The sequence below is a fragment of the Polypterus senegalus genome, chromosome 6, assembly GCF_016835505.1.
Source record: "Polypterus senegalus isolate Bchr_013 chromosome 6, ASM1683550v1, whole genome shotgun sequence".
NCBI lineage: Eukaryota > Metazoa > Chordata > Cladistia > Polypteriformes > Polypteridae > Polypterus > Polypterus senegalus.
The window spans coordinates 174,805,241-174,821,839 of NC_053159.1; the positions used below are offsets into that span (position 1 = coordinate 174,805,241).

Genomic DNA, 16,599 nt, shown 5'->3' on the forward strand with positions numbered 1-16,599 from the left:
TATTCCTCACAAAACATCTTATTTATTTATTTATTTTTTTATTTTATTTATTTATAAAGCACTTTAAAAACAACGTCAAGGCTGATCAAAGTGCTGTACAATAAAAACACAGCATATCAGACACACAAAACCAAAGGGTAAATGAAGCAGAAATACATAAACACATAAGAGCTGAAGAGATTCTTAATAAAAAAATATACAGTTAGCCAACATCCCATACTCAGTTAAAAGCCAGAGAGTAAAAATGTGTTTTTAAAAACGATTTAAATGCAGCTAGCGAAGGAGCCTGCCTAACATGCAACGGCAAATCGTTCCAGAGTTTTGGGGCTGCAACTGAAAAGGCTCGTTCACCTTGGAGTTTGCATCGTGCCTTGGGAACACGTAAAAGCATCTGGTCTGCTGACCTGAGAGAGCGAGACAGCGGTACATAAGGGTGCAGCAGTTCTGACAGATAAAGAGGGGCACAACCATTAACGGATTTAAAAACAAATACAGTACTTCCAAATTTAGGTCTGTATCTGTCCTGCATTACATGTAAAACATTTTTAAACCTGTTCCACTGCTCCTCGACTGTCTCCACATTTAAAAGCTTATCCCAGTCTATTCCTACTTAGACTTTGTCGCATCTGCTCAAAATTAGCCCTACCAAAGTTCATCTTAACAATTTTGGTTTTTGCATCTATACTCTTACAAAATACTGAGAATTGTATTACATTATGGTCACTTGACCCTAGTGGTTCAATCACCTCTACACCCTCAATTCTATCCTGATTATTACAGAATACTAAATCCAGACAGGCTTCACCCCTTGTTGGTGCTTTAACATGCTGTGTTAAAAAACAGTCGCCGATTACTTCTAAAAACTCCTGCTCTTGTGCTCCTCCATCTGCAAGGTTATCCCTTATCTGGATAATTAAAGTCCCCCATGACTATAATATCCCCCTGTAAACTTGCCTTTTTAATATTACTAAAAAGATGTGTGTTGAAATTACTGTCTGAATTGGGTGGTCTATAACACACTCGTAAAATAAGACCTTTTTCCCTAATATTTTCCAGGCGAAGCCACATGTCCTCACTAAGATGGGGCTCATCATCCAACTGAAGATGACTTACATTTAAACTCCGTTTGGCATAAACAGCAACCCCACCTCCTTTTCTGTTCTGTCTATCCTTCCTAAAAAATGTGTATCCCTCTATGTTACACTCATCCCCATCTTTGTTATTTAGCCAGGTTTCCGTTATTGCTATAATATCATAATTATGCTCTGCTACATACAACTCCAACTCACTTACCTTATTTTTGATACTTCTAGCATTAAGGCAAGCTATTTTTAATGTGTTAATCCTTCTACCTTTACGTGTTTGCTTAAAATTTACATTACTATGCATTTGTATTTCTACACCATTGTTTGTTCTTCCATGTTTAGATCTAAATCTGGCCTGTCCTAAACTCCCTGCCCTCCCATTCCCTAGTTTAAACAATCCTCGACTAGCCTACACATACGCCTCTCCAATATATTGGTGCCCCACCATTTATGTGGGGATGATGCCAGTTCGGCGCGAAGACGATTCTTCATGTCGTCAGTTCGCACACTTCTCGATGGTCCGGGATTTTTCAGGTGATTTTCTATGTAATAAACTTAATAAGTTATAGCGTAATGAAAATTGCATAATTAGATCTGGACCACCCTATACTGTATATAAAAATCAGCCATTTGGTAACAATAAAAGGCAATCAGCTAAGTCGTCCATTTTAATGTATACTCAATAGTATTAATAACTTTCATATGCAATACTGTATTATGATGACCCGAGCTGCTCCTATTCTTCCCAATATTATGTTATAAGCATACATTATAGAAGTAATGCCATTTAAAATGTAAACTCTACATTTCAAGCCATAAAACTAAAAGCAAATACTGAACCATACAACTTCACAAGCATAAAGTCACAATAAGGTATGGCAGCTGACTATTCCAGCATCACAGAGATGCAAAGAAGTAAAAGGAAGATGTTTTATCAGGCATGGGATTTCTGAATCGAGACTCTTGTGAAGGATGACATGACAGTCCAGATAGTAAATGCAGCACTTGGTAATTTTTCTGGTGTGTGGCTTGCAATTTAATGATCTTTTAGTGGCTGCAGACTCAGGCCTAATCACAATCCTTGTTCTTCTTGACCTCAGTGCTGCATTCGACACTGTCTGTCATTCCACCTTACTAAAAAGGTTATCTGCACTAGGTATTTCTCACATTCCGTTAACTTGGTTCAAGTCAGATCTTAGAGACAGAACTCAATTCATTCAGCTGGACACATGCACCTCTACTCCCACTCCCGTAGTATCTGGGGTTCCTCAAGGTTCTGTCCTTGGCCCCTTGCTGTTTATCATTTATTTGCTCCCTTTGGGTGTCATTTTTCGTAAATGGAAGATAAACTTTCATTGTTACGCAGATGATACCCAGTTATATATCTCAACTTCACCATCTGCATCGCTTCCACCATCCTCACTTACTGACTGCCTTGCTGAGATCAAGTCTTGGTTTTCTTCTAACTTCTTGCAGTTGAACTCTAATAAAACAGGTGCTGCTTATGGGCAATCTGCAATTGCGAAGGCATCAAAGATCTCAGTATTAATTGACAACACATCTGTTACCTGTACAGATCAGATAAAAAGCCTTGGTGTAATTCTGGATAGCACATTGTCTTTTCAGTCTCACATTAGTTCTGCTACCCGAGCAGCTTACTTTCACCTGCATAACATTAATCGCCTGCGTCCATCTTTGTCAAATGACTCTACTGCTATTTTAGTCAACAGTTTGGTCACCTCCCGCCTAGACTATTGCAACTCACTTCTCTTTGGTCTGCCCCAAAAGTTACTACATAAACTTCAACTTGTTCAGAATTCGACTGCTCGTATACAGTAATTACTAAAACACCCTATTCTGGTCACATTACAGCTGTTATTCAGCAGCTTCATTGGCTGCCAATAAAGTTTAGGGTCAACTATAAAATTTTAGTCCTTACATATAAGGTGTCACGCACGCGTGCATGGGAGGCAGCTAAAGGCCTCGATTGAAGGCAGTTCTAAGTCATGCCGGGATGTGGCACCTGGCTCTCTTGACATCACTTTTGGGACTTCTCCATCCTGTCGGCTACGCCACTGTCACAAAACGAGACAAAGACAGATAAAGGTTTGGGGCAGCCACCCATATAATTTGGTATCCTGGCTGCAAAAGTCGTTTTTGTAAAGCAACTAGCAGTGAAGTGCATACAATGGAGTCCAAAACCAGACTGCGGGAGAAGGGAAAAGGGTAGGCTTTTAAAGGGGAAGACAGGAAGTGAGGTCATAAGGATTGGGCACGTGTTCATTATTCATTGGATCAGGCCCGGATGTGACATCAGGGGGGCTGGAGCTGGTAAGGTCTGTTTCCATTGGTTCGCTCCCAGAAGTGATGTCAAGAGAGCCAGGTGGAGCCTCCCGGGTTTGGTCTACAGGGAAGTGGGAAAGAGAGTTAGTGCACTCTGCCACATCCCGGCATGCCTCAGAACTGCCTTCACTCGAGCCCTTTAGCTGCCTCCCATGCGCGCGTGCGTGACAAAGGCTATTCATAATTTTGCCCCTACATATCTCTCACAGCTCCTACAAGTCACTAAACCCTCTCGCATGCTCAGATCCTCTTCTTCCATCAACTTAAATAATTCACCAGCACGTCTTGTCACGATGGGATATCGAGCGTTTAGCAGATCGGCACCCTCCTTATGGAACTCATTACCTGCCTACCTTAGGAACATGACTACCCTTCACCAATTTCAGGTTAATCTTAAAACTCATCTGTTCAAAATTGCTTATTCACTGTAATTGTTACTGGTGTTGTTTTATTTGGATTTTAAATTTTAAATTATTGAATGTTTAATTTTTTATCTGATTGGACAGTGACCTTGAGTTTTTTGAAAGGTGCTTCAAATAAAATGTATTATTATTATTATTATTAATTTATAAACAGCTCATAGTAGGTGCAGCTCAACAGCCTTTGCAATTTGCTAGGCATACGGAATTACTTCACAGCTTTCAACTCGAGCACAAAGATATAGTGGTCCTTAGCTTCTTTTGGAAAGAATATGCATTACATACATGACATGGAAAGTTAATAAAAGCTAATTGTGATAAAAACACACCATGCCTTTGGCAATAGTTAATAACAGAGAGAACTTAATTACATCGATCAGTGTTATTTCATTTAATTTGTTTTATTGTGTACATTTTGTAGTCTATATACTTCCAGTATGGAAAACAGAAACATACACACTTGACACAGGAACATATAAAATGCCAAAAATTGGCTGCCCTATTATCTGTCTCCATTAAAATGTTTTGGTGGGAAAGTATCTTCAGGATGGTTTGTTGGTTGCAGGATTGGGAAGCAGCTCATGTGATAATTCTTGCTTTTGTAGTTAAAAAGTTGTTACTTTTGACAAGCAGACAAGAATGATGCACATTACCTGCATTGTGAGGGACCATCAGTTACAGCACTATGGCCATGTGGTGCGATTTCCCGAAGGTGATCTGGCTCATTGGATCCTCATTGTTGAGGACCTGAGCAGCTGGAACAGGCCAAGGGGACGCCTATGTAACACTTAGCTGCGGCAGATAGATGGTCATTTCTGGAGCGTGGAACTAGACCACGTGTCTGCCTTGGGGGTTGCCAACTGGGATCCTGAGCTGTTTTCTCATCTGGTGGGTGTGGAAATGCGCTGTACTAGTGCATGCTCCCCAACCTGACCTGCAGTATTGATCAATGAAATTTGCCGAAACAGTTTGTGCAGGGAATATGTTGTGCCCAATGGTGACCAAATATTTTCCTATAAATTTGCCATGCAGCTGGCTTAGAAGACCATTTTCTTTGCAATGATCTTGATGCTTTGAGAGACCATTGTGACATCCAAGAGCTGTAGAGTCATACACTGAACTGCCGTGCATGTATACTATAAGATTTTTGCTAAGCTGTTTGGACATGCATGATGTCACAAATTGATAATTACTTGAGCCTTCCACTCTGCATGTGTTTACAAAAAATATATGCATGATCCAAAGCAAGCCTTATGTTTAGTTTGCTGCAGGTTTTGATGCAGTTCAAATAATAATGAGTAGTTTTATTTTTTTTTGTTTACATGTCTGGTTTGTAGTAAAAACATAGTCACTTTGTCCAAATAGACAATAATGGCAATGGTAGTGTTGATCGGCAAAATTTGCAAAAGCATTTTTTGCAGCAAATATGTGGTGTTCACTGGTAATCTCGTTTGCCAAATATTTTCCTGTAAAGTCGCTTTGCAGCTGATTCAAATTAACATTTTTTCCCAGTTCTCCTTGAGTTTTTGAGAATGCACCATGAAATCACAGAGCTATAGCAGTCATACACAGAACTCTCATGCATTCCTTTTTTAATTTTTTTGATAAGTTGCTTGGACATGTGTGATGTCATGATCCAATCAGTACTCTAGTCTTCCACCCAGCATATGTTAATAAAATAAACAAAAAACGTGCCACATTTTCATTTGCTGGGTATATTAGCTGATCACAATGAGAATAATATGAGTACTGTCACCAGATATATAACATTATTGCAAGTGTGCTGGCTACACAAGGCCATTTGCCTAATTTGCTTGCATAATTAGCCATGTGTTGCAGCTACGATCCAAAACAAGCCATAAAGGAGCCCTCCCTCTCCTCAAGAAAGATGTGTTTGCATGTGACCCTGTGAAATAATAATAATGATAACAAAATATTTATTACTGTTTACAACATGTTTCAGTCTCCTTCATGGCAAAGAAAAATGCATAACTGTCGTGTCTGCCTAGGCGGATGCCAACCAGGATCCTGAACTGTTTCGTTGTGTGGTGGGTCCGGCAACGTGCTGTAGCAGTGCATGCTCCCCGACCTGACCTGTACATCAGCAATAAAAAATAGATATAAATCAGTCATTGAATAAATATAAAGTGCACATAATGAAAATTTAAAAAACAAAAAATGTCTTGTAAAGGTATTACTGTTACTTTCAAAATTGCTCTTTGTGGGCTTTGGCTGCAGCAGATGCAACCATTATGGCCTTCAGGTGCAAAGACCTTCGAACACTGCGTGCTATTGATGTTAGAGCTCAGGCTGAAAGCCTCTCCTGGCACACAACAGATCTCAAGTAAGATTTAAACAGCTTTAGAGTTGGAAACTTCTCACGTCAGAGGCAGCAACGATAAGAAGAGTCAGGACTGCCGAAGGTCTACATTTGACTTCTTAGACCCCTGTCTCACTGTTACTCACTCACCCTGATGCTGAATTGTTGCTACTGAATTTGACTATGCACTGACTGAAATGGAGTCTGGAGAGACTTAATCTAATGTTTTCTTCTAAACATGTGGATGCTCTTCAAGATTGATGAAATAGGCTCTGATTACATTTAACATTGTTAAGAAAGTAACATTCATTACAAACGCTGACTCTCTCAAAACAGAGACCTCCCCATAGGGTGATTCCTGACCGTGTTGCTGTTATTGTTTCGATGCTATGCTTCAAGAGGAATTCCTGTAGGTTTGTCATTGCATTGAGTACAGACGTCTTTGGGTGGACCCCCTCCTAGTTTGGGGCCCCAGACAATCGCCTTTACTCTTGCTGCTGTACCTCTGGTTGTGTGCATTGATATGGGCTGGTGACGAGATCAACAACTGTGCTCAGCAATCTGTCATACCCCATGATTAGAAGCCGCAGAATATGACATCGGCTTTAGCGATAATGTAGCCTAGTCTGTCCAGCTTGGCGTGTTGCCACTGCAACCTTCATCAATATAAGTGTAAAAGTAAAACATTAAGTGTGACATTTATTCAAATTAGTGTGTTGTGACAGATAGGGGGTGCTATCGCTCCCTTGAACCCTTTTCCAAGATTTGACTTTATTATAATGCCACAGTGCACAAAGCACCCTCTCCTCCACTATACTCAAACAATAACAATTATAATCACTAAGAAACAATAAACCACCCTTCCACCCAGCACAGCTCGCCGTCTGGGAGCTCCCATAGTCCTTTTATATTCCCTGACCCGGAAGTGTTCCAATCCCCAGTCCATGTGACTCTCAATCCCTTCCAGGTCGGGTACAAGTCCTTTCTTTTCAACCCGGAAGCCCGTCGCTCTTCCTTTGACGAACTTCCGGGTTAAAGGGCACAAAGAAGTCTTCGGTCCTCCCTGCAGCTCCCTCTTGCAGCCCCTGTGGTATCCAGCAGGGTCTTGTATAAAAACTACATGTCCCATTACTCCCTGCTGGTCTTCGGGGCACCTCCATACTGCAGGGAGGGCTCCATCTGGCGGCCTGGGGGTATTGGCCAGGATGACAAGCCGGCCACATCTCACAGTGTTTATCATAAATTTAATGATTTACAGGAAGTGTTAGTAATAAGTCATCTCACTCACACTAAACTTACAGCCATTGGACTGGGAAGAGGCATTGCTGCTCCAGCATTAGAGGTATGTAATTTAGTACACATGTCACGTTCAGGAAGGAAAATGGCTGCCAAGGTGCACAATCAAATCCTGCCCTATTCACCTTTCTGTCTTTTATTTCAAGTTAAAAAGAGCTAAACATTGTACAAAGGTGATATTTCATTTACTGGTCAGAATGAAATCAAAGTCCTTATTTTGTTATACTTTTCCATTAAAAAGTGTAAAAAACTACATATATTTAATAATTAAATCGCCAAAAACATGAACATGAAAACACCATGCTCATGTCATGCATGGGCATCAATGGATTACTCTCTAGGATCATCTGAGGTATGTACTACCACTCCGGGTTGTTGCTGGTGCTGTCTATGTCCTCTTCTGTTTATCCTTTTCAGTACTGAGAAGATGCCCAGTCGGAATATTTGACTCCGCCCCTTCCGGTCCCCCAGCTATAAATCCCATGGCCACCAGAAGGAGACATCACTCTGTAGAAAGAGCACACAGCAGGATGGCGCTGGTTGTTGGTTAACAGAACCCATCATCCAAATCCACATAAATTCTTTTTAATGTTTTATGAAAATAACAATTAAAGATGGGCAAGGTGAACTAAGTAATTTTGAGTTACCCATTATTTAAATACTGTAATTAAAGGACTGTCTGATTTAGTTATGTTCAACCAGCAAACCTCATAGGAAACAATAAAATTATCTCCAATTTCATTTCAGATATTTTATGAAGATTTCTTATTGTTTCTTAAACAGCATGGGGTTTTTATATTACTCAACATTTTACCATCCTCTCAATACATTTCACATGTTCATCCTCTGCTGCCTAAACGTATATATGTCAGTAAGACCTGTTTCATTGCAAAATAGCAAAGATTTTGTCTTAACAGAAGTTTAGTTAGAAAGTACAGTTCCAATTGTGTCTAAAAGAAAGAACAAGTTGATCAGTTTACTTGCAATATTCAAATAATAATATATTAAAATGCATTGTAATTTACAAGTAGGCTCAGCTAGGATAGAAAGAGAAACGTTCCTGTTAGCGATGTAGTCTTGTTATCCAGATTGTTTGTGATGTGTCCTAACTTGGTAACAAATCATTCTGACTGTGAGACCAATCCATGCAGTCTGAGTTGTTGGGTGTGTGTGGTAAGAGAGTGAGAAGAGGCGAGAGCTGCGTCATCACTACAGAAGACAGGTAACAGAGACAGGGACGCCAATTTGGGATTCAGCTTTAGAACTTTGGGAGTAATTAGCCTAATGTAAGAGTGAAGATCCAGCTTTAGGGGGTATGTGAACAGTAATGCTTAAAAATATCCAACTCCATTCTTCTGACCATTGCTGTTATTCATTTTTTTTTTCCTCTTCCTACAGGATACTAAATATCTAAAGGCATAAAGATTTCTAATATATAAAGGCATTCAGCTTTATAAAATACTGAAGCATCCCTAGTGAGATTGTATGGTCCTTTGCTCCTAGGGTGCAACATATTGACAGGGAGTGTTTAACAAAGGTGTTAACAAAATGAATTATTCTGCCTTAAATAATTTATTTTTCAATTAGCTTTTTAAAAAGTTAAAAAAGAGAAAAATCCTGAAAGATTGTAAATTTAAAATGCCGTACCGAAACATGGTCCTGACATTACTGTAAAAATGAGGCTGCATGCTCTCTCTCTCTCACACACACACACATTGTGACACAGTGTTGTGGGCAGTTTACTACGAGTGTGTGGCTTGTAGACTTTAATAACACAAACAAGTGTGATGAGTAATGGAACAGTCACTTCGTCTTCCCCGTTTCTCTTTCCTCACAGCTGTGTAATGGGGGCTCTGTCACCGATCTCATCAAAGGCTTGCTCATGCGTGGACAACGGTTGGATGAAGCCGTAATCTCGTACATCTTATACGGTGCTCTCTTGGTGAGGATGTTCATCAAGTCTGTAATGACAGTTAAGGGGGCTATTTTCCTTTGTGCCTGTATTGAATTTAGGAGCTATTATTGAAGATAATAGACTTGCCGCTGTAACAGCAGGGGTATATCAAGCACGTGGTATGCTGGACAGCTGTACCTATAATATAAATGCAGATTGTGCTAATTATGCTCTTCAATAACAGGGTAATTGATTTTAAATAAGATACTCTCTCCTATTTTTTTGATGGTTGGCCCAGGGTCTTCAGCATTTGCACAATAATAGAATCATTCATCGTGACGTCAAGGGGAACAACATTCTTTTGACAACAGAAGGAGGAGTCAAGCTCGTTGACTTTGGTAATGACCGCTTCCCATTTATTTTCCTGATGTGTGCAGTTTGGCCAAAGGCAGTCATTTATCGGCTGCTCAGAAAGCATGAGAGTTTCTGGGACATCGTGAGCTCAGTGTGTGTCACAGCGCAAATCTTGGGAGGCTTTTGCTTTAACAGATGGAGCACCTTAGGACTTTCTGACAGATAATCTATTTCTCTTTCCCTGTTGAAAAAGCTATTTTTTGGCGCCTCAGAAGTAAAATGTTTTCCTTTAGAGGAAGAATAAAATAAAATAAAAGCAGTGCATGACATTCATACCAGTTGTTTCCTTTCCTAACAAAATGTGTCTGCATTTTGGCTACAGTAGCATAACTCTCAAATGTTAATGCTAATTTAAATTTCATTATTTGATTCTTTGCATATAAAAAGAAAGCTGTTCCGGCAAATGACTTTACGTAGCCTAAGGCATGTTTATTCCCTTTGTGTAAATGCTAAAGTGGCCTCATGCAGATAAAAGGCACTGTCCCACTTAATTTCAAATTACTATTGCCCGTTCATGGAGGGTGGAATGATTTCATGCCAAATGATGGGTTATTTCACTTCCTTTGAATATACTTTGATTCAAAACCACTAAAATCCCAAATATTGTTTATTATACAGGAAAAAATATGTATATGTACATTGTATATATATATATATATATATATATATATATATATATATATATATATATATATATATATATATAAATAAAAACATCACAATAAAAAATGACAACTGAAAGATATATAAATTTAATGTGTGAAGACACAAGTCTCTGCATTGCAGCCTTAACTAGAAGACAGATTCCGGTGCCCATTGCTCTGCATTTAAGAAATTCAGTTAATTCAATTGTTGTTGATTATGAAAAAAAAATGTAAAATCCATGAGACTCCCCAAATTCTTTTTATAATGGAATGTATTTTATTGAGGTGTTGGTTTTGACCAATTGACAAAGACTCCAAGTTTTGTCTGTGACACCATTAAGTTGAAACGTTTAAGACATTAAAGGGGCAAGGCATCAATAATGTTATAGTATATATATATATATATATTCGATGTTAATGTTGTTTTTCGATGTTAATGTTGATTTATTTTTTATAATTATGTCTTTCATTTTTCTATTCTTTAATATGTAAAGCACTTTGAGCTACTGTTTGTATGAAAATGTGCTATATAAATAAATGTTGTTGTTGTTGTTGTATATATAATATTATAATAATATAATATAATATATATATATAGGTATGAAAGGCACTTTATAACAGATAGATAGATAGACAGATAGATAAAAGACAGTATATAACAGATAGATAGATATGAAAGGCACTTTATAATGGATAGATAGATAGATAGATAGATAGATAGATAGATAGATAGATAGATAGATAGATAGATAGATAGATAGATAGATAGATAGATAGATACTTTATTAATCCCAAGGGGAAATTCACATACTCCAGCAGCAGCATACTGATAAAAACAATATTAAATTAAAGAGTAATAAAAAAAAGCAGTGCAAATTAAAAAATGCAAGGTGGAGAGTGCAAGGCAGGTATAACAGTCTATAATCTTGTAAAGTGTTAATGTTTACCCCCCCGGGTGGAATTGAAGAGTTGCATAGTGTGGATATATATATAGGGGGCAAGGCCTCAGGAATGTTATAGAATATATATATATATATATATATATATATATATATATATATATATATATATATATATATATATATATATATATATATACTGTGTATATACAGTATATATATATATACTGTATATATAGGGGTGTACAAAAGTAGGTTTACAATTGTGAGTACACAAAACACAGAGTTTACTCTTATATTATTATTATTTCTTAATTGTATTATTTGACTTCTTTTTATTATTATTAAGTGAGCTTGAGTAGCAAGTATTTTACAAGAATGTAAATAATGAAGGCTGGCAACATGAGCACTTATGAGATTGTACCTAAGTGCACTGTGCCATTGTGCCACTCTGTTGAGTTAATAAAGTGAATCAAGCTATTACAACATATAATAATCATAACCTTTTTCCATGCAAACCTACTTTTTCTCACATCTGACACACACACACACGTGTATATCCATTCATCAATCCATTGCATGACCTGCTTAATTCAATTTATGGCTGTAGCTGCTGATTCTATAAATATCATTGCATTCGGGGCTCTGCATTGCACAAATAATCCGGAAACTCCTATTTTATTATAAGCTCATCAGAAGCATTGCAGATTTTTTTCAAATTCTTGTTTCATCATTATTATTATTCAGTACTGCTCCCCTGCAGTGAGGTGGGCACATTGCCCTCCATAAAGACAAAGAGGGAAAATATGAAAGTATTAGGCAGGCATTTATTAAGTCTTTCGTTAACATGATAGACAAAACTATCATGTTGTTGCAGCTGATCCAGTTTTACTTTCATTTAAGTTTATGAGAAAACATGTTTTCCTACAGGAAAAACATTCAAAGAAAACAAAACCCCAGCATCTTCCTGGCTTTCCCCTGTTCAGTTCCTTCATGGGTGGAGAATTGTTAGGGCACAGGCTACACTCCAGTATAATAATGCAGATTTACTTTTTATTACATTTTGAACATCATTTGAATATTTTGGAGATGTTAATTATACAGTATATGCCTGCCTAATACATTCAATCTTTTCACCATTTTTATGTCTTTTTGTGCCCACCTCACTGCAGGGGAGCAGTACTGACTAATGTTTTTACGTGAATCTGACAAAACAAGAATTTAGAAAAAATCTGCCATGCTTCTGATGAGCTTATAATAAAATATGAGTTTTTGGATTATTTGTGCAATGCAGAGCCCAGAATGCAATAATATTTATAGAACCAGCAGCTACAGCCATAAATATAAATTAGAAGTTGAGAAATAAGGGAGGGAAAACAAATACAAAGCAAAACATTTTATTAATAACTTGTGTGCTCTGGTTGATCTTTAGTAACGTGTGGTGGAAATCCTTGCACTTTTCACACAGGGGTGTCAGCTCAGCTCACCAGTGCTCGCTTAAGAAGAAACACGTCTGTTGGCACTCCATTCTGGATGGCACCTGAGGTGAGTAAAAGTGGCGTGAACATCTATTCTACTATTGTTTATATGTGAAAGTCTATTTTTAAAATGAACTAACAATAACCAATAATAAACGCATGTCCTGAGAATTAAGAAGTCCTGAGAATGTTGTCGTGTTACTGACAACAATGCAAATATACACAGTAAGGTAATTAGCATTGTCAGTGTACAACATAGAGTGAAAGTCTTACTTGCATGTCTAAGAAACAAGCAACAAGTCGCCACAATCTGGTGCCATTATAAACAAGGATGTTTTAAAATGCAGATTTTATTATATAACCACACAATTACCAAAGATTTAAATTATACAGCTTTGCTAAAAGAGTTGTCTTAGTGGATGAGAGTTGATACTCACCGTTTCTTTTTCTGAGCTTGTTCTGCTGTCTGGGGATTGAAGGTCAGTCCAAAATTAATAGCAAAGAGTTTGCTTTCCTCCTCAGTTTAGTACAGATCAGAAATGAGCTTAGATCACTTTTGATCAGTATGGATAAGCGCAATCAAAATGTACAAAATAGCAGTAAATTCTGCTAATTGTAGTAAACAGAAGTCCTTTCTAGCACATTTAGGACATTAAAGGACATTCCCAATGATTTTAATTTAAATATTAATGCCACAGGATTCGTTGCATGGTCAATTAAATTTGACGAGATTTCTTTTGTGTTTGAAATATAATTTGCGTATAACAGTAAAAAATAACTTTTATTGAAATAACAACAGTATGTTGCAAGTAATAGTTTAATGCTAAATTATTTCAGTTTTAAGTTTACAGTATTTATTTATGTTTTCATTTCTACTAATAAAAAGGTATTACCTAGATTTGAGTGCAATCTGCCAAAGACTTTAAAACAATTATGGTAATTTCTTTGCCACATAATAAATCATTTACTGGTTTGGATTTTTGAGAAGTGACTTATATTTTGTACATCTCATTGCATCTTATTATAAAAATAATTAATTACATGGGTTTAAAATAAAAAGAGTCTGAATTAGCATAATTCATAATAAGAAATGTAATGATTTACTTCTTGAGTTAGAAGTGCATAATACAGAAGAATAGTTGCATGAAATACTTGAAATATTAAAATGCATTCTTCACTTTTAATGCTTAAAGTCTAAATATTGCTGATTGTAATAGAAAAAAAAACAAAAATAATATTACATTTATAATCTCTGACCTTGAAATACTCTACAAAGAATCCCCACACGCTTATGTTTGAAATTTGTCATTATAACCATCTGTAAGTGGCCCTTAGAGGGCTAGGCCCACCAGTAAAGAATTAAATATCAAAAATGTTATCATATTCAAGATCAGCAATCTTGAAATCGAAAACGACATTCCACATGCCTTTATTACCAATCTCCATTTTTCAGAAGTTTTGTGACCCCTCATATCCCATTAGAGGGTGAACCTCTGGGGCTGGATGATGTGACATATGCATTTTCAAGTTCTTCTCTCCATTTTTGCTGAAGGCACCTATTGGGTTGTTCTTCATTATGAGGTTTTCATTTCCGGATCAAGAAATACTGCAGAAAAGGTCTAAAAATGTGGATTTTTCCAGTCTAGACTGACAACAATATGGGAAAACCTTAAAAAGCTTTACATCTTGCATAAAAGTACACATCAAGATGAGTTGAATGATATATCATATGTGAGGGATTTGTTGTACTGGAAGTGTCAGACAAAAGATGCCTGAATGGAATTGAAAGCATTTGTAAGTAATTCTTATGAACACAAAGATTACTTTGAATTTTTAAATTTCTACACTAGTCAAGTCAAGTTGGGGAGCATGCACTGGTACAGCGTGTTGCTGCACCCACTACACGTCGAAACAGTCCGGGATCCCGGTTTGCAACCCCCAGGCAGACACGCAGTCCAGTCCCACCCTCCGGAAATGACCCTCTATCTGCCACAGCCAGGTGTTACGTGGGTGACCCCTTGGCCTGGTCCAGCCACTCAGGTCCCCAACAATGAGGATCTTATGAGCCAGATCACCCTTGGGGAAATGCGTCACATGGCCGTAGTGCCATAACTGATGCTCCCTCACAATGCTGGTAATGTGCCTCATTTGGGACTACATGAGCAACCGCTCATTCAACACAAAGTCCAACCAACAGTACCCAAGGATTTTCCAGAGAGACACAGTACCAAAGGAGTCCAGTCTTCGCCTCAGGTCACTGGATAGCGTCCATGTCTCACAACCATATAGCAAGACACAAAGCACCAGGACTTTAAAGACTTGGACCTTCGTCCTTTTGCATTGATATTGAAAGCGCCACACACCTCTTTCCAGCGACCTCATGACCCCCTATACTCTCCAGATCTGTCTACTGACTTCACAGAAAGAGTCACCAGAGACATAAATGTCACTGCTGAGGCAAGTCAACACTCTCTCCACAAACAGACACACTGCTGATGGCCAACGCCCAAGAGGTCATTAAAGGCCTGGATGTTGGTTTTTATCAGGACACTCGCAAGCCCAGACACTCAGACTCCTCACTCAGTCGCTCGAGTGCCTGATCAGAGGCTCCATTGACTCCATGAAGATCACAGCATCGTCAGCAAAGTCAAGATCTGTGAATCTTTCTTCACCAACAGATGCCCCACATCTGCTGGACCCCCCGACCTTGCCCAACACCCAGTCCATACAAGCATTGAACAGAGTAGGAGCAGAACACACCCCTGACGACCCCCAGAATCAACTGGGAAAAACCACAGAGGTCCTGCCTCCACTCTGCACAGTACCAGTGGACAGGCCGGCCATGATATCTAGCAACCTCGTGGGGATCCCACGAACCCTCAGGATGTCCCACAGGGCAGCTCGATCAACTGAGTCGAATGCTTTGCAAAAATAGACAAAGGCTGCAAAGAAACTCTGCTGATATTCGCGTTTGCGCTCTATGAGAACCCTCAGTGCCAGGATGCGGTCGATGGTAGACTTCTTAGGTGTAAAACCAGACTGTTCCGGTTGCTGGTAGGTGAGCAAGTGATCATGGATCCTGTTGAGGACGACCCTAGCAAGGACCTTACCCGGCACCGACAGCAGTGTTATCCCCCTGTAGTTGCTGCAGTCCAGGCGATCACCCTTCCCTTTCCAGATAGGGATGACAAGTCCAGTTTTCCAGTCTGTTGGGATGATGCCAGTCTCCCAAATGGAAGCAAAGATTGCTTGCAATGCCAGGAGGACAGCCTTACCACCAGCCTGGAGATGTTCACCCCGAATAACACAGATCCCTGCAGCCTTTATCCCCCTCAGCTGGTTCAATACCTGTGCAATCTCAGTGAAATTGGGTGGTTCACAGCTAATTGGAGGATCAGCATCAAGAACCGTGGACCCAGAGATATCCAACGTCCTAGCTGGAGGATCAGCTTTGAACAACTGGTCAAAGTAGCCAGCCAAGCAGGTCACAACTGCAGTGTCATCCGTAAGGACCGTTCCATCAGCCACCCTGACTGTGACTCTCCGAGGGACAGATTCAGATGTGCATAATGCTTCAATTCCTCTATAAGCAGGACGTGGGTTGCCAGACCACAGATGGTGTGTCACTTGCTCACAGATTCCTCTAACAAACACCTCTTTATCTGCCCTCAGAGCCCTCACAGCCATCCTTCTCAGTTCCCGGTACAGACCAGAGTTACCATGTGACTCCTCTTGATGATATTCAGGGTGCCCTGTGAGATGAAACACCTCCTGGCAACACCGGTAACACCAACACAACCCTCATCA

At 38.9% G+C, this 16,599-nt stretch overlaps 1 protein-coding gene across 1 annotated transcript in view; it reads left to right on the plus strand.

Annotated features, from left to right (window-relative positions):
* LOC120531828 (myosin-IIIb-like) overlaps nt 1-16,599 on the plus strand; it is a 100,976-nt gene that overhangs the window by 81,487 nt on the left and 2,890 nt on the right. Inside the window, exons 4-6 of the mRNA XM_039757596.1 lie at nt 9,301-9,405; nt 9,656-9,755; nt 12,783-12,859. Of these exons, the coding sequence (XP_039613530.1) occupies nt 9,301-9,405; nt 9,656-9,755; nt 12,783-12,859 (282 nt within the window). The remainder of the gene's footprint in view (nt 1-9,300; nt 9,406-9,655; nt 9,756-12,782; nt 12,860-16,599) is intronic.